General features: G+C 42.0%; 1 protein-coding gene and 1 long non-coding RNA gene across 6 annotated transcripts in view; one reads left to right on the top strand and one right to left on the bottom strand.

Moving 5' to 3' along the window:
- Positions 1–19,759, top strand: part of LOC149227721 (uncharacterized) — a 473,804-nt gene that overhangs the window by 198,716 nt on the left and 255,329 nt on the right. For all 4 annotated transcript variants that reach the window (XM_089377894.1, XM_089377896.1, XM_089377895.1 and 1 more), the window contains 2 exons: positions 5,599–5,722; positions 6,069–6,249. In XM_089377894.1, the coding sequence (XP_089234020.1) occupies positions 5,599–5,722; positions 6,069–6,249 (305 nt within the window). The remainder of the gene's footprint in view (positions 1–5,598; positions 5,723–6,068; positions 6,250–19,759) is intronic.
- Positions 1–19,759, bottom strand: part of LOC149227722 (uncharacterized) — a 410,007-nt gene that overhangs the window by 135,090 nt on the left and 255,158 nt on the right. Inside the window, exon 4 of one of the 2 annotated variants that reach the window (XR_016247818.1) lies at positions 6,091–6,174. This is a non-coding gene — a long non-coding RNA (uncharacterized LOC149227722). The remainder of the gene's footprint in view (positions 1–6,090; positions 6,175–19,759) is intronic. The other variant, XR_016247817.1, reaches the window with a different exon arrangement.

Below are 19,759 nucleotides of genomic sequence, written 5' to 3'. Positions count from 1 at the left end.
TCCCCCACTCCATCGGTGACTCGCTAAACCCCAATGGAAGATCTGCATGATCTACCCCTATAGTAGTCAGCTCATCCCTAAAGGTTATTGAGTTGTGAAGAGCGGTGATGATTCAGTCCCTTGCTAATCTCATAGTCGTGCCATCATGCTAAAGCTGCACTACTCTGATTATGACATACTCCCCACCGTGTGCAAACTGTATCCTCCTCTCATGAGGCCTAGTCGCAAAAGGTCTATGAGAGCTAAGCTCATCCTGCCCGGGCATCGCCATGATGCCAATATCTACTCCTCCACTACCAATCTCGACCCTGAGCCATAACAAGATAAGTCTGCCTCGCCATGTCGTGGAGGTCTCAGTGATCCCCCATGTGTCAAACCCAAAGTGAACTCGATCACCCTCTGCCATGACCCTGCTCATCACAAAGGGGAGTGATCCACCCACCAACCGGGTCCCTGGATCCCCCAAACATTCAGGGAGCTCATAACTCCCTCTCCTCACAGGATATCACTACGTAGCGCTGCTATCTGCTAGAACCCATCCAGCCCTCGTCTCTGACGCCTGATGCACCCCCTGGGTGGACCCCAAGTATCAGGAGTATGTCCCATGCATGTGAAATTTCCCTGCTCCTGCCAGACCACACAGATAAATCCACTATCCCAAGTCCTGACAATACACTTGGACACTGTTCGGAGTCTGGGTACCCTCCTGAAGACGAAGTCTACCATCCACCATCCCTCAAGTGTGAGCTCAAGGGTGGAACATATGCTACCTCGGCTATCAACCACGCCATCCCTAAGCCTGTATCCAACAACTCGTGCACCTACCAAGGGTCTCAACTGGAGAGTCTCCTCCCGTCTCATGACACACGGTGTCTCATCCAACTATCTAGGGTGAGCCTCCCATGTCCAGCTGCCTGAATAGAGAGTGTCAAGGGGAAACAACCAAACGCTCTGTCACTATAAGCAACACTGGAGGATTATGGGCAGGTGTGTCCCAAAGGGTATGATCAAAAGTCTGCTGGAATGCTCAAGAGTGATCCTACGGATGAAACTCTCTCTGCCTCAGATCTGTTGATAACTCCCTCGAAGCCTTGTCTCCGCTAAACATGGTGTCCCCAGATGCTCAACAATGTCCCCATCGATCTTAGGTGAGTTGCATCCGATGGTACACCCATTGCCCAGTCTATAAGTCTCCTTCGGGCCAACACTCCAAGAGTCCGTTATGCTTCATCATGTCTCACTACAAGTATCGATGTAGTCTTCGTCATGCCACTATAAGCCGCAACCTATCCCTGTACACCACTGGATACCCTCGACTAAAGCTATACCATCTCGTACCGCCCCACATTCTGTCTGCGTCAAGGCACCAGTCATTCCCCACGTTTACTCAATGTGATGTAAGGCACTCCTACTCGACAACGCAATCCAACACACTACGGTACACCACCATGCATCTCCATGTCCACCTATAGTCAACTGCTCAGTACTAGATGCTCCCACACATCCCTGGATGTGATGGCCTAGAGTTGTATCTCTACGTGTTGGCCCACACCTGATCGGTATCATCACCTCCACTATCGCATCACTATACCCATCGATGAATGGATCTTCACTCCAAATCCCCCCTGAGGGATCCAAGAAGTGAATCTCCCTATGTGTCAGCAGTGATGCTACCACTACGTTGCTCCTCTATGTCCTTTGTGCACCACAAAAAAGTGAAGAGTCCCCAGCTCCATACAAGGCACTATCCATTGGCCTGCCATTGCCACCTCCTCTAACAAACTCCTGCCAGAGTATGTTGATCACCCAATGATCCTTTGTACAAATGTCATACCAAGACAACCAAAGGAGTCTGTCCATAAACTGGTTGACCACTGGTGCTGACCGAGACTCCCATAGCAAATGTGCACGCTGAATTGCTAGGTCAACTATACCATCCAGGTTGTAGCCAACCGGCATACCTGGGAAATGATAGGTAGTCCCACCTAGAAACCAATGCCAGTCTGCACTTTCGATATCCCCAGTGCCTGGAAGATCCTGCTGAACTACACCTAGGTCCACCACCATCTCCATAGCCCATTCCACAGGGTACCAACTAAGAATCTCTCGCCATCCAACCCCGAGAGAGGCATCGAATGCACATAGAACAACCCCAACATGCGGATGTTGCACCCTGTGCAACTCCGATCGTCTCATCCTACTACCCAGGTCAACACATAAGATCTGACTAGGTAGCTCTGCCTCTCTCTCTCCAATGGGAAAAGGTGACCCAACAGTGTTTCTAACCTGGTCATCCCCTCTGGTATGTCTAGACAACTCCGCCTCTCTCAATCCAATGCATAGGGATGGGCTGATAATGTTGTAGATCCTGTCAATGCGCCTTTGAAGCGAACTGTGATGAAATCCCAATGTGTGGTCTCTATGCTGCCCCTCATCAATGGCTATCCCAAAGGATGTCTACACATCCTCCTCCATCATGGGCTCGACATGAGCCTCCAACTGCTCCTCCATAGACAACTCAACATGAAAGACATGCTCACCAGTCAGCGTAGGTGACTGTCGTCCGACAACCCTGTCATAGATCTGGATGCCTTTGTACCTATTGGCTCCTCATCAATAGTGGAGATGCCTCCCGACACCTCATCAACCTGTGGTGCGCTACTATCACCTAAGAACTCAGTCACAACCAGGGATACCTCATCAATGGATACCTCAACAACGGATGGCTTCTCGTCAACGAGTGTATGCTCAACTGTCTCCTTGCTAATCATGGCTCCTTTAACTACTCTCTCGTCTTCTTCCTTAATCCTCCTCATCATCCTAGCAAAATTCCATTGGATATCTATTGGTTTGTGCATGCATCTTAGTTCACAGAACTCCCAAAAAGAGAGGGACACATGAATGCCATGACCCAATGATTGGTATACCCTCCAGTTTGCTCCCAATAACTCCACATCAATTGCAATCATGTCCGGATTCACAATTGCGGAATGAATCAACTTCTCCCCCACATCAATCATCATTTGTTGCATCCTAATCACCTCATTCAAGGTTACCGCCATGTTGTTTGATTCTAACCTTTCTTTGGATCCCATGATTTCTTAGCTTTTTATTCTGGTCTTGTCATAGAACGAAGGGTTTCCCACAGGCTGAGCCAAGATTATGCTCTGATACCACTATAATATTCTTAATGGGAAATATACAATGATAAACAAAGCAAACATAGACATAAAACCATGAAAATCAAACACATGAATCAGTCCATGAAATTTCACCAAAATATACGCTGCTAAGCCATTTTATTATAATAAGAAGATGGTACAATGAGGTACTAGAAAGAGCGCACTTGGGCTTGCTCAAGGCAAGACAGCTAATGCCAAATGAAAAATAAGAAGTCCCTCTCAAATGTGTCGCTGCTCTCTCCTAGCTTTGCACCGAAACTACCTAGAAATATGCTATTGGTTGTGAAGAATTATTGCTAGGGCCTCCTTCAGTGCTCAAAAAATTTCGGGAAATTAACCTCGGGCTCTCCACCAATAACCCAGAAAAACCCAAGAAGGAATTGGCCAAATGTTGACCTTGGAATTTCGACCCAAATTTCCTTTAGCTCCTCTAGCTGTTGGCTAACTTGGAACCCTTGTTTGACCCCTCAAATCTGCCCAGAAAATTCTACCAAATTACTTCTAAGGTCCTTGTCAAAAACCCAGAAAGGGTTTGTCCTAGTTTTGATGCTTCAAAATTGACCCCAAATGCTTGGCCCTCCTCCACAAGCAAAAGATGCAACCTGTTGCAAATGTTGCGTTTGCCTCTCTGCCAAAATGTTGGAAAAGGCCCCAAAACACTTCCCCGATCTCCACCTCAAGTTTTACGCCCAAACTCTTTTCACTCCTCGACTCCCACGTGTGTCACCTCCAAGCACTGTGCAGTCCCTGCGCTGCTGCTAGTGTCTCCTCCACACAAACTTGCACTCCCACTGCTAGAATAATCGGAAAAAGATGCAACTCCCTCCTTGGGCTGGCACTCAAAGTCCACCGAAGCAAGGGTTGAGATCTCTACTCGGAGACACTCGTGTGCTAAACATCACTTGCAGACTTGGCTTCCGCTCAAGCATGCTTTGTCAAAGACAAATTTCTAAATAGATGAATGAATGACCAAAATGAGTGCCTCTTGCTCTATTATAATTCGCTGCTCCTTCTCTCCTTGTGGTCCCCACTCTCTCTCTCCTAATTCACACTCCCTTCTCTTCTCTCTCTCTTCCAAGAGTGTGAGTTCCCTCCTTGGGTCAAATTTCTCTTTCTTGTGGTCCACACTTTCCACTAGAGCCACAATATTCGCTTTTCCTCCCAAGTTCCAATGCCGGAATTGCGTCCTCTCCCCAAATTCATCTCTAATGTTGAAAATCAAAATTGGAGATATTACAGAGACAATGATTGAGCATTAGTAGATTATATAATGTTTGAATCTACAAATGTTATTTTTAAGGCTTGTTAGGATGTTTCAAAGGTTTCGAAAATGTTGGAAAAGGAAAAGATTAAATTTTTGATTGGTTGGTGTCACTCAACATGTTATCAAGGAAAAATAATATTTGTAATCAAAGGGGGTTAATAGGGTTGAGAATTTGAACCCTTGTGTCTCAGAGAGTAATGAAGTAAATGATACATAGTGGGAAATGTAACCAACGCTTCATCACGGAGAGGAAATGTAAGGAACTGGTGATGGCTGGGTCGAGAACATCGAATTTGAGCTTCAAATGACATTAAAGGAGTTTATATTGGGTGGGAGGAGTAAATTAAGAGAAAAGGTAAGGAATATAATAGAAATATATGCATTTATCCTCTCACAAATGAAATGAGACCAACAATAAAATGACCTATATGCAACAGAACAGACTTTGGGGAGTGTTTGTGACTTCAAGAAAACATTAACTAAGGAAATAAGTAGGGGCAATATCTTGGCTTTCATAGACCTTTGAGAGTGAATCCATTTGATGAATTTGGTTTCCATAAAGCATTATCTTGATTGCTGAAATAGTGGACAATGAACTAAGAAAACAACACATAGAAGTTTATGTGGTGGTAAAGAAATCATGCTTGACAATTATCCACCATTATATCTAGCTTTTGAAGATATGCCATCTATTTAAGCACAAGGTTCATATCATTTTCCTTGATTCAAGAGCAGAAAAAACTTTATACGAGCCTCAATTATTTTGGAAAACCATGCTTTAGTTTATCATTTTTCCTCCCTGAAGCAGTTCATGTGCTTTTGATCCATTCAAAAGCACCATCGGTTGCATCTGTTCGTTATATTTTTCAGATAATTTGTTTTTAAGTGGCACTTGAGTTCAAGCAAACCATCAATTCCATACTTTGTTTCTAAGTTGTCTCCCCAAGCCAAATTCTTCTAAACATCATCCATATAGATATTGAATTCAAACCCATGTAATTTTCAAGTACAATTCAATTGCTTTATATTCATTGTTAAATTTCCCCTTATGATTATAAGATACAATTAATTTTAGATAAGTTTCTCGTTCATGTAGGCTCAGGTTTTCCATCGTCCTTTTATGGAGGGTTACTGAAACTAACGCTTTTGCAGTAACATATACCTTCATCGTGATCCAGAATTCATGCCCAAGAATTCAGCAGCCTGGAGTGCTTGGAATTTTTTAGGAAGCCAAAATAACCACGTATGTGTGACTTACTGGCTTAACACATTACAGGTATGTACCTTATTAATTCACATATTTTGAAGGCATTTTGTTTGGCAATTTCAGTTAGTTTATTATCATATAGTATTATATGCACATTTATGCTGGGACTGACCTCTAGTTAGTAATTACTGCTTGCTAATCCAAATGGCTTCTAAGTTCTATGTGAAGAAGACTAGAATATTCAAGGCTCATATTATAGCTTTTAGCTTTTCACACATATACTGATATTATAGCTTTTAGCTTTTCATGCAGTTCTTGTACATAGAAAACCATTATGTGAATGCTTTATGCACAGTACGTACTGAATGAATTTGCTGAACAAACTCTTGCTAATAAATTGGATAAATTGTTGCAGAATTTAGGCAATATGGGCCTACCTTTCCTTGTAACTCTCAACCCTCCACATGCACCTCAAAATAACATTACCATTTGGTCTACGAGTCATCCAGTTCCAACACCTGCTGCAGCACAAGCATCAAAAGAATTTGACGTCATTCAAGGAAAGAGAGGAATATGGTTCTGTGGTGCATATCAAGGTAGAATGCAATTGACCTTAAGTTTCTGATTTGGATGGTGCTATTAATGTTTACTTACATTTATTTGTAAAGCAACAAAAAAATTGTGGTTTATTAAGATAATACAAAAAAATACCTACATCTATTACAAAATGCACAAGTGATTCTGTAATGAAATAATACCCATGCATGATTGCGTAGTTTCTGTGCTTTAAGAGAGGCTCCTTCCATGGAAAAAATATATAGACCATACCAATGATAAAAGAGCAAAAATGGCAAAGAAGGCTTATGTCCATCATTATTCCTTTGATTTTCTTAGTGAAAGGCCCTCAATAAATTCATCACTTACACCATTGACCGAGAATCATTTAAGATGATTTCTGATTGGAGGGTTTACCATTATCTTCTCAAGGAAAAAGGGGGAATTTTTATATGGAACAGAAAAACAAACTGTGAATATGTTTAGGTTCAACTGATATCCTTTGATAGGTAATGCTTCCTAAAATGCCCCCTTGTGCTATTCTTGATCCTCAGAACTTGTTTACTTATGCCTCCTCTCTTTTCAATGTACCCAACCATGATAATAGATAGATCTCTAGCATGGTATTTCTTTACTGATCACATGGCACTTACAATTTTAATATTAAGTCCAGTAAAGGAAAAGACATTGAGATCCGAAATCATAGCTCCACAAGCATATTGCTAGCAACAGACAATGCTGATCTTTTCAGCCATCATAATTCATACGGGTTCCCTCCTACTTTGGGCTCACATCTTATTCATCCTAAAACCAAGTTTGGTGAGAAGTTCTTATTTAAAAAAAATTAAGCATCTTATATATTTCAGTAGTGAAGGACAACTTAAGAACCATAAAAGAGTACACATAAGAAAAACCATTGAACAAACCAATTTGACAAGGCTGGCCCACAGACTAATTCAACAGGTGAGCCTGAAGACCAGTTTGACAGTGCAGCACAATATGAGAAAAGTAGACTGACTTGGGACTTTAAATTGATTGGACTAGTTTCTCCATTACTTGCAATATTTAAATTGACTAAGAGGTGCATCTACACAAGTTTTCCTACATTTTCCTCTGCATACAGCAGTTGCACTCTTTTTCTACTACAACAACTTTTTCATAGTTTCAAATGTTACTAATTTAATGTATACTTGGGATTCTGAGGATAACTTGGATATTATTGAAAAGATTTAATACAAAACTAAATCTCTTTTGCCAAAAATAATTTGACAAGGTACTAACATTTTGTATTCTTTATGAAGAAAATGATTTCATTCACTTCTTAATCTCCTCTATATTTGCATCATGCAATATCACGAGAGTTATTTATTGGCACTAGAATGTGGTGAACAGTCATTACATAATTACTTTGTCTAAGTGTTTTCTTTCCTTTTATATTCTGGGATTCACAGACCCTTTTGTATGCTTATTACGTTTAATTTAAGGGTTACAAGGTGATTGATTTGATTGGCACAACAACATACGTAGAAGAGCTACAAGCAGGATATCACGATTGATGATTTATATAGTACCTACATTTAGATCCTCTTGTACTCATGTTAATTAATAGATGCATTTCTTTCTTGGATATTCTGACATTATAATTTGGATAAAGTGTAGATGTGGCAGGTCAGTTGAGACATAGATTAGTGAGCTGGAAAATCTTAATTTCAATAACATAAAAAGAAACCAATGAATGTCAAGTGGTGTTGATCATGCAAGTTTTGCCTGAATGGGAGGCTTATTGCTGGCCATATTCTACTACCTCACTTGAGGGGTCTAGTAAAAGGATTGATTAAGTCACCATCCATAGAACTTGTGTAGGTGCATCCCACAACGTTTTAAGGATAGGGAGCCCAACCAATCATTGTCATAAGATAGCTCCAAACAAAAATTGATTCTCTCCTATTACCACCTGTTGCACTCAAACTCTCAAAGTTCCAAGGAAGTGGAAGTACCAACTTTTTCAACAAGGATCGGATCACATATCAGCAGTCCATGTGTCATAGTCATCCCATTCTGCAAGTTATATATTGTAAATGATCTTAGTAAAACCTTGAGTCTATGTAACAACCTAGGTAAGCATGTAATTGATGACGAATTCCATCTTAGGAGGTTTTTTAACCTCACTGATTACTTGTGTTTTTCGACACGGCTAATCAAAAGAGTTTTTTCCCTCCAGCTTAAACCCCCAAAGCTAGGGTGAAATTTGTTGTTGGATTATTAGGTAAGTCCTAGTGTTTTAGTCGAGTCTGATGTAAAAGTGGTTTGGGAATAATTTAACCTAATTGGCTAAATTATTTTATTACAAATCATTTGGTTTACTAGATCATATTGAGTTGCAGATGGGTTATGTGTCTTGATGGTCTAAGATAAATGTGTATTCCCTCTTTGAGTCTTGTAAATGAAAAATCATAGGTATTAGAGGGTTGGAAAAATAATTAATCCCCTCATGTGTAAATTAATTAATTTTTTTGGCAAAATAAAATAAATCCTAAGACAGAAAATTGATTAATTGGAGTCAAAATTAAATTGTCTAGGAAAATAAATTCTCCAAATGGAAAAATTCGTGGGTCTTGAAAGAATCAATTTTTAATGGTCCTCCACCAAGGGAATATTTTTTTTTTCAAGAAAAATTGAACCCTTGGACCTTGGTGGTTAAGTCAAAGTCAATTTTTTGAGGAAACTACCTCTAAATAATTAATTTTGAGCTAATTAAAATGGAATTAAATGATAAATTCGAAAATTCCTCAAAAATAAGAAATTGAGGGCCAAAATTAAAAGATCTTGAAGTGTTTATCAAGAACCAAGATTATTTTGACAAGGATCAAAGAAACTAGGTTTTATTTTTCCATTTTGAGGATTTATCTATAAATTAGAGAGTCATTTGAGTCTCTAGTAATCTTGATCTCTGTTAATTTTTCTAGCATCAGATGTGTTCTAGCCTTGAAATTTTGTGGAGAGGATAGAACTCATGAGATCTCCAAAACCCAGAAATTGTTGCTGGAAATTCCGCCTAGAATTGACTTATTAGTCAATTTTTAAATATTTCCTAAGTCTAAACTTAGGGAATATGACTAATTAATCAGAATTAATTAAGTTATGGTGTGAATGTTCTAGAAACTCACACAGATCGACTTTAAGTTAATCTTAGACATCGATTAAGATCTAATCTTGGTCGTTGAAGTCTCAACATAGCATTATAAAGAAGTCGATGGGGCTTGGAGAAATGACTTGGAGAGTTCAATTTCATGAGCAGATCGATTTCCAGAGTAGCAACAGTCAGTTGGCGGAGAGAGAGCCAGTGAGATCGAAGCAGTGAGAGAAGGGAAGGGGCAGTGAAGTCGGAGGAAGGATTCCAGTTCCGGTGAGTGCATTTGCAGAGAGGCAAGAGAGTCACAGTGAGGCTGACGCAGAGCAGCATAGTAGCCTCTAGAGGCAATTTCGAAACTGCTGGGGAAAAGCAGAGTTTCAGTGCGAAAAGTTGGGCAGAGGTTCCAAAGGCCAGGAGAGACATTTTCCCAGATAGCAGCAGACCAAACGACTTGAGGAGAAGCTGGTTCGAGCTTAGTGCGGATGTGACTATGCTAGGGTGACGCAGTAGCTGCGCAGAGCCAGTTTGGACAACTCAATTTGAGCTGAGGTCAAAGCCCGAATTTGCCTATGGAGTGAGGAGATTTTCTCACTAGATTTTTCTTGCTAGTATTTCTCTGTAGGATTGCTAGTTTCGGCATCCAGTTGTACTCAAATTATTTCACTGTTGCTTGATAATAAAAACCTCAGTTGTTGCACCAGTTTTCCCGAGTTGGGTTTTTCCGGGGACATTGATCCAAAAATAACTCTGTTATTTTATGTGTCTTCGCTAGATTTCTTCCAACGTTTATTTCTTCCACAATTTTATTTGTGAATGTTGTAGTGTGAGTTATTCAGTATTTGCTATAGGAAACAGTAAATAAATTGTTAAATTTAATTAACAATTAGAAGAGTAATTTCCAATTGTTGTAATAGGAATCGGGTTTCCAATTTTTCACATGGTATCAGAACGCAGATGATCAGCCAGAGAGCTCAGTAGCGAAGGAAGAGGTAGTTGTGTTGTTCATTAAAGAGCAGCAGGTCGAAACCCCAGAGGCAACGCAGTCACCTTGGCCAAGAGGTCGAATTTCTTAAGGAGAATCGATTTTTCTGTGAGGGGCAAAAAAATTTGATCTCTCCAGATCGAAGGATTCCGGAGGCAAAGGGAGCAGCCAATATTTTTCGCAAAGCAAATCTCTAGATGGACCCAATAGTTTTGCAACAATTAGCTAGAACAGAATTAGCATCGGGTGGAAGAAGAGCACACACTAAGGGAAAATTTTCCTCAAGGAACTTCTAGTCTCAAGAAGATTGATTTCCCTTACAGATCAACAGTCGTTGTGTGCAGAGTTTCTCACTCCAGAAGGGAGTGTGAATAGCTGAGCAGCAGTTGAGCAGAAGGGAAGAGGAGATTTTCGACATTGTTTGAAATGGCCACTGCGGGACTTCGAGATCAGGACAGGTTGGATGGTACTTCCAACTATGTCATCTGGAAGGCAAGGATGTCCTTCCTTCTAGATGAATATGGCCTAAAACCATTCATAGATGCAGTGGTAGTTATCCCCACAGATGCAGATCCGCTAAAGGAGTACAGAAAGGAGATGGCACGAGTGAAGAGGTTGATCCTTGATGGTCTTTGGGATCACATTGTTTAACACATAGCTGGTATTGTCGCGCAGATTGACACGACAACCCTCAGACCGGGGGCTGTCACTCTGATCCCCGATCCCTCCGTTTAAGCCTGTCTCCCGCGGCTAAGGGGGGTAGTCCCTGTGAGATGATGAGACCAACTGTCAACCAGTTGGTTGGGAGACACGAGACACGATTAAGATAAGCACTAAAATGATTTGATTAATTTAGCAGACCAGTGCCTTAAGAGATTGTGGTTAAAACGATTACTTGTTAGATGATATAGAAACATAAACCGTGAACAGCAATCATTTGTCATCAAAAGGTATCACAATGCTCCTAGAATGACCAAAACGATATCCAGCAATTGAAAATTTTGAAAAGATGAATGCTTTAAACCACCATGAGAATCATAAATCATTAACCAGATATCATATTCGTATCTAGACTTGAAAATTTCAATCTCAGCATAAAAGATATAACATGATAATTCCCTGAGTAAAACAACTGAAACTGGCAAAAAATATCCACGATGCTTTTATGCTTTTCAATTTTTTTTTTTTTTTTTTATTAAAAATCAAAAATTAAATTCCTAAACTTAAATTTTTAAATTTTTTTTTTTTTTATTTTTTATTTTTTTAAATCTAAAATTAAAACTTAATTAAAATCTAAATAAAATAAAACCTAAGAAAATTCTGAACTAAAACATTAAATGAAAACCTAAGTCTAACACAAAAAAAATCTAAATTAATTTAATCTAAAACTTTAATATAACAATTAACTATGCTAACCTAAATCTAAAAACTATTCTAAATGAAAATCTAAAAACAAAACAACGATTTCGAAATTTTTCTTTTTATTATCAATAAAATCTAAAATCTAAAGCGTAATTTAAAATCAAAACTAAATAAAAAAAAAAGAATTTAAAATAACTATACGAAAACCTAAGTCAAAACTATGTTAGTGATCCTTTTATATACATATATGTATTTTTTATTTTTTTATGAAAACTAAAAAATAAAACTAAAAAAAAATCTGAAATGCGAATACGCATATATTGTAAAACCTAAAATACAAAAAACGTTGAACGATGATACGTGACCCAGGCAAAGAAAAATTCGACGCGGAAACCATAAACCCTCGATCAGGGAAAAGCTAATGGCAGCAGAAACAAAAAACGAAAGAATACCTGGAGATTACCTGGGCTTAACTACTCAGTCGATGGTGTCGGACGGATCTGTGTATACTGACCCTGGACGTCTGGCGCGTATCGTTTGATTTCTTTGTGCATTTGCAGGTGCGATTTAGACGGTGGACAGAAAGCGGCTGAGGATTCCGATTGCAGGTTGAAGATTCACGCTTATGGTAATGGAGGGCGTAAGGATTTTACACGGAAATAGCAGCGTATGGACCAGGCTGGTGATACTGAATTGATTGCAATCGATTTTTACCAGGGTTTTGCTGGAGGAGCTTAAGTCACGTGAACGCCCACATGCATATTATTCATGCGATGAAATGATTTGCCAAGGAAAATTCAGCGAATGATTTGCAGCCTCGAATTTAGAGTGATAAAGGTGATTACGCTTGAAAGGAACAAACTGTATGCTGATAATCCAACCACCACACACTTTAAGTCCCAATTTTCTTCTTCTACTTTGTCCCGTACTATGTAGCAGCGAGGGTTTTCTGCGGATTCAGGGATTGTTCTGGCAGACAGGAATGTACAAAGTTGTTGTTGATAATGTGGAGAACCGTCAACAGCTTAAGCATTGGTGACAAAACTTTCTGTCTTTCTCGCTCATAAACCCTTGAAGGGAAACCCTGTACCTACGATTTCAAGAAAAACACAAAAACCCTTAATTAAAACTGTACAAAGCAAAATCTAAAAAAAAACCCAGAACAGCTGATTAATTTACAAATTTTGGCCCATTAACAGCCAGATTCAGCAATAAACTCAGAAATATTTTAAAGAATAAAAATTTCAGGTTTTCACTGTGAAGAACTTCAGAAAATCTCTCATGCAAATTAGAAAATAAACTGAATGATAGACCGAGGATCAAATCCAACTGGGCTCAGCAAAAAATGCTTGTGGGAGTTGGCTGGTTCAGCCGAGAACTTCCCCTAACACCCGCTAATCTTCTTTAGTAAGGGTTTTCTGCACAGCTCAAAACAACCATCAGTAAAGAGGGCAAAAATGCTGCTAGATCTCAGAAAGTAATGGAGATACCTGCCATTGCTTTAGAAACCCTAACAACACTCAAACCCTAGCAAGTGAACAAGATACCTGTGCTCACAATACTCTACAATTAGCTATTATTAATGGCTGAAAATAAAATATGCAGAAAATTAAACGATCTCACAGCATTTCAAGAGAGTAACACCAGCACGATATGGACCCCAAAGTCTTCTTTTATTAACCAGAAACAAATTTACAAGAGAGCTTCTTCAGTACCAGACTCACAGATCCAATTGATCTGAAATGACCCCTAGCACCCTATATAAAGGAAATGATCCCAACGGCTAGTTCGAGTGATCCATGTCAAAATGATCTCGACCGTCGATGAAGATCAAGACATCTCTTAATCTCATCCGTCGAATTATTAAAAAATAATATTTTGCATGCATTCACTTAAAATATTATTATTTTATTATTTAGGGTTTTTGCCTTATTTTATGATTTTCTATTATTTTTTAATTTTTTATTATTTTATTAAATGGATCATCGAACTAAGCCTTCGGAAACATCACCTAGGACCTAGGACTTAGGACTCATGAGGGGATTTAAAAAAAATTTCAACCCTCAAGACACATTACATCATGACTTTTACAATTTACATCTTAAGGGGACAAACTCACTTAACAAAGACCCTCATAAACCACCCAGTTTCTGCGACACAACTATAATCTAGCAGATTAACACACTAGGATTCTCCTAAAATTCGAATGACAAAATCAATCCCGGCTTTGGGGTCAGGCTGAAGGAAAACTCTGCCGATCGTAGATCGGTGAGACGAAAAACCTTCCGGGACGTAGATTATCATTAGAAAGTTAGGTCCACCTAGGCAATTTACATACACAACTCATATCTGCTAGGATTATTTACAATTCATACATGCAGACTGGGTTTACAATCAAAATGATCAAGCTGCTGATGACTGCAGGATGGCACGGACATGTCGATCAGGTGCAACCCCTTTCTGCCAAGAAAAGAGGTGGTGTACTGCATGGGGAGTTGACCGGTAATGGTCAACAGCTGGCAAAGGAACTGCCAGAGAAATGTGGGAGACTCTCACCACGTTGCACCTGGGAACTTCCGAGCAGCAGAAGATGTACTTAGAGGAGAAGCTGAGATGCACCAGAATGCAGAAGGGGGAACACATAAACCCCTTCCTCACCAAGATTCAAGAAATCCAAGATCAGTTGTCAGTTATTGGGGCAGCGCCTCAACCACAGAGCTAGTGCGATTGGCACTCAATAGTGTCTCAAAGGAGTGGCAAGTATTTGTCCAAAGTATCTCGGGCAAAGACACCTTGCCAAGGTGGGACAGGTTGTGGGTTGATTTTGTAATATTCCTAATTAGCCATGGCTAATTGGAATATTCGATTTTGTTCAATTTTTTCCTTCTACAGTTATTTGTAAATAAAAAGTGAGGAAGGGGCACATAACTCACTTTTAGAATAAAAAGTCACTTCCTAGTAGCACAACGTTGTGACTTAAAGGGGAGCCAAGGGGGCCAAAGGGGGATGCAAAAATGGAGCCCATGCAGACACATGGAGGAACTGCGCAGGAGGGAAGAAACACGTGGCAAGAGGGGAATCACGCAGGAGGAGGTGAGCCTTGGGATTGAGAGAGGCAAAGGCTATAAAAGAGAGAGGAGCCTCCTCATTTTGATCATTCCAGTTATGTGCATTTGTGATAGTCATTTCAACTTAGAGCACGCTGGCTATTTAGCTCGTCTGCAGCACTGTTTAGTGCATTGAGTGTCTCCATTCAGAGATCTCACCCTTAGCCCCGGGGGACTTCGAGTGCCTGCTCGGGCAAGGTATTTCCATTGGCATTCCAACAGTAGTTTCATCAGTATTTCAGCAACAGTTTATTTTGGAGGACTGCGCAACATTGAGAGGAGGACACAGTTCTTCCTGGCAAGAGTCTGGGTTGAGGGATTTTCAGGAGGATTTGTGCTGAGAGGTAGAGTAGGGGATCAACTCTTGCAGATTGGAGAGTTTTGGCAAGAGTTTCTGGCCGTTTTCTGGAGGGTTTAATTCAGTGGCAGCGCGGAGCATTGAGGGACTGCGCAGAACCCCAAGGGGGTGATTTTCGAGGGTCGGCCGTTTCAGAAAAGCTTTCTGGGCTTTTCTAGGTTTCTTGAATGGAATCCGATTCTAGAGTTTCAGCCTTTTCTGAGGAGGGGATCAGCCCCAAATCCTCATTTGATTTCTAGCAGCAGCAGTAGCACGACATTTCTCCAGCAGCTTGGACGCAGATTAGTGTGAAGCCATTCCTTTGTTATTCTGAGTGTATTTCTTCACTTGCTTTGTGCAAGTCGAGGTGCCGTCCTTCTGAATCCTGATCACCTCCGTACTCATTCCTTTACTTAGTATAATAAAATGGCTTAGCATTTCTCGCTGCATCTCATGTGTATCTGTTTATATTTCATATGTTCATTATTGTTGTTGCACTACTATTATATCTCTGTGATTTTCTCGGCTACTATACCACTTGTGCATTTTTCTGGTTGAGATTTTGCTGGGGTTCAAGGAATATTCCTGGATAGGGATATTACAATGGTATCAGAGCTTGGACCCAAGTTCGATTCCCCCGAGTTGCGTTTGAGGGGGGGTGTTGGAAGAATCACCAAACCTCTATGGAATCCGTAATATCCTCCCTGGGGATCCTAGTTACTAGTTTGTAACGTTTACCAACACTTGCGGGTTTTGGTGTAATGGAAAACCTATACGATGGTATCAGAGCATAGATCTAGCTCAGCTTGTGGAGCTAGCAATCTATGACACTGGGGGAAAAACCTTACATCTGTTCCAGAGGTAGGGACACTGGGCGTAGGTTGGAGAACACTTACGAAGAGGGAGACTGTGTTCCGGTGGTGGATGCAGAACAGGAGGAGCCTGTGGTGGACGCAGGACAGAGGGAGCCTGTGGTGGACGCAAAGCAGGAGGATCCGATGGCAGATGATGACGGGAAGAGATTTGCGGATATGCTCCTCAAATCCATGCAGGATCTGTCGAGGCAGATTAAGGTGATGGGGCAGAGATGCACAACAGTAGAGGTGTAATATTCCTAATTAGCCATGGCTAATTGGAATATTCAATTTTGTTCAGTTTTTGCCTTTTATAGTTATTTGTAAATAAAAAGAAGTGAGGACGGGGGACATAACTCACTTTTAAAATAAAAAGTCACTTCCTAGTAGCACAACGTTGTGACTTAAAGGGGAGCCAAGGGGGCCAAAGGGGGACGCAGAAATGGAGCCTACGCAGACACTTGGAGAGACTGCGCAAGAGGGAAGGAACACGTGGCAAGAGGGGAACCACGCAGGAGGAGGTGAGCCTTGGGATTGAGAGAGGCAAGGGCTATAATAGAGAGAGGAGCCTCCTCATTTTGATCATTCCGGTTATGTGCATTTGTGCTAGTCATTTCGACTTAGAGCATGCTGGCTGTTTAGCTAGTCTGCAACACTGTTTAGTTCATTGAGTGTCTCCATTCAGAGATCTCACCTTTAGCCCCGGGGGACTTCGAGTGCCTGCTCGGGCAAGGTATTTCCATTGGCATTCCAGCAGTAGTTTCATCAATATTTCAGCAGCAGTTTTACCAGCGTTTTGGAGGACTGCGCAACACAGAGAGGAGGACGCAGTTCTTCTTGGCAAGAGTCTGGGTTGAGGGATTTGCAGGAGGATTTGTGCTGAGAGGTAGAGCAGGGGATCAACTCTTGTAGATTGGAGAGTTTTGGAAGGAGTTTCTGGCCGTTGTCTGGAGGGTTTCATTGAGTGGCAGCGTAGAGCATTGAGGGACTACGCAGAACCCCAAGGGGGTGATTTTCGGGGGTCGACTGTTTCAGAAAATCTTTTTGGGCTTTTCTGGGTTTCTTGAGTAGAGTCTGATTCCAAAGTTTCAGCCTTTTTTGAGGAGGGGAGCAGCCCCAAATCCTCATTTGATTTCTAGCAGTAGCAGCAACACGACATTTCTCCAGCAGCTTGGACGCAGATCAGTGTGAGGCCATTCCTTTGTCATTCTGAGTGTATTTCTTCACTTGCTTTGTGCAAGTCGAGGTTCCGTCCTTCTGATCACCTCTGTACTCATTCCTTTACTCAATATAATAAAATGGCTTAGCATTTCTCGCTGCATCTCGTGTGTATCTGTTTATATTTCATATGTTCATTATTGTTGCTGCACTACTATTATATATCTGTATTTTCTCGGCTACTATACCACTTGTGCATTTTTCTGGTTGAGATTTTGCTAGGGTTCGAGGAATATTCCTGGATAGGGATATTACAGTGGTATCAGAGCATAGATCTGGCTCATCCTGTGGAGCTAGCAATCTATGACACCAAGGGAAAAACCCTACATCTGTTACAGAGGTAGGAGGTACAGAGACACCAGAGGTAAGTTAGAGAATACCTACGGGGAGGGAGACTATGTTCCTGTGGTGGACGCAGAACAGGAGGAGCCTGTGGTGGACGCAGAACAGAAAGAGCTAGTAGTGGACGCAGAGAAGAGGGATCCGATGGCAGACGAGGACGGGAAGAGATTTGCGGATATGCTCCTCAAATCAATGCAGGATCTGTCGAGGCAGATTGAGGTGATGGGGTAGAGATTCATGGCAGTAGAGGCCAGAAAGCATGAGAGCGCACGGGTTTTTCAGATTGGTGAGGGATCGGGTGCATCCTATCATTTGCCAGAGCAGCGTGATACTGCGCAGCAGGTGGCCTCACATGTCCCTACACGCTCTACCATGCCCACGTTCTTAGGAGCGACACGGGGGTCGAAGCCCAGCAGGAGGTAGAGCCCGGCGATATGGGCGATTATTTTGCAGAGTACCAGGCCTATGGGCAGGAGTTCAAGGATGATCTTTCATTCAGAGACTTTGTTCAGCTCCAGGGGGATAGTAGGCCCCGCGATCATCACAGAGGAAACTGGCATTACCATGATGGTGACACCCACTGTGCAGCGAGTAGATTCCACTTGCCTACATTTGATGGTTCATCAAACAGTTCGGTGAAGTCTTGGGTGGAGAAGCTGGACATTTATTTCCAGTTTAACCAGATATCAGAGGCAGAGGCCATCAAGGTGGCAACATTGCATTTGGATGGCGAGGCCCAGGATTGGTGGTTTCATGGGATGGTTACACTCAGGCACTCTACAGTGACGACATATGCGGAGTTTACCAGGAGATTGATGGAGCGATTTGATTGGAGGGATCCAGAGCAGCATTTTGTTGAGCTGACGAGGCTCAAACAGACATGGAGCCCAAAGACCTACATTGCAGATTTCTTGAGGGTCTCCGTGATGGTGCCAGACCTATCCATGGCACAGAGTGTCTATATGTATGTTAAGGGGTTAGTAGAGCCACTTCGGGGTCTAGTCTGATCCACTAGACCAACCACGCTCCGGGACGCTATCAGCAGGACCCGGGACTTACAGGATGTCTTACCCAGGACCCGGACACCTTACCCCCAAAGACAGCCTTTTCAGTCTAAGGGGAAGGATGTGAGGATTCCACCTCCAAAGGGGAATCCAGGACGAGTACAGATCGAGGACGATGTCAAGAGGGAGCTGAAGAAGAAGCGGTTGTGCTTCACATGTCAGGAGCCATGGGCACCAGGACATAGATGTGCTGCAAGTAAAGCACATTTTATTGAGGTCTTCTCTAAGAGCAGTGGAGAAGAGGATGACAAGGATGACGTGGAGGCAGGAGATAGCCATGCCATACAGAGACCTTTGCCACCTCCACTGCCAGCAACAGGTGGTGCATCTATTGCACCTACCGGAGGGGCCCTTGCAGCATTGCGAGGAGTTCCCAAGTATCTGACGCTACGCATACGAGGGACAGTACGTGGCCAACGAGTATCAGTTTTGGTTGACAGTGGGGCGACCCACAACTTCATCGATGCATAGATGGTTGAGCGGAGAGGTATTCAGACAGAGAGCTTCGATGGGTTTTCAGTCTTGGTCCCAGGAGATCAAACCATGACGTGTGCTCGTTATGTTCTATAGCTTTCAGTAACGTGGGCACCTACACATTGACTGACCACTTTTTCGTGGTTGATATCCCGGACACCAACATGATACTGGGTGTTCAGTGGATTATCACTCTAGGGAAGATCACGATGGATTGGAAGACCCTAGAGATGGAGTGGGATGATGAGAAGACAGGGAGGCATGAGAAGATACGGGGATAGCACACATATTTTCCTCAGACTATGTTGGCTCATTGGATGGAGGTAGTCTTCCGGAAGGGAGACATAGAGTGGGTAGTGGAGCTGCATGCATCAGAGGCAGGGACTACAGGACAGACGATACATACAGAGATACAGTCCATCCTTGATCGGTATGCCATAGTATTTGGGGAGATTCCACCAGGATAGCCACCGGATCGGGGGTTTGAGCACACCATCGAGCTTGAGCAAGGCATACAGGCAGTGATCACCACCCCCCATAGGCACCCCAAGGCCTATCGGGATGAGATTGAGCAGGCTATTCAGGAGTTGCTAGTTCTTGGGCACGTTCGACCGAGCACGAGTCCTTTCGGTAGTGTTGGTGAAGAAGAAGGACGGTACATTGAGGATGTTCATTGAC

The sequence above is a fragment of the Pinus tabuliformis genome, chromosome J (assembly GCF_031772625.1).
Source record: "Pinus tabuliformis cultivar Carrire ecotype Pingquan chromosome J, CPIR1, whole genome shotgun sequence".
In the NCBI taxonomy this organism is placed as follows: Eukaryota; Viridiplantae; Streptophyta; class Pinopsida; order Pinales; family Pinaceae; genus Pinus; species Pinus tabuliformis.
This window is presented reverse-complemented; position numbering and strand designations above follow the sequence as displayed.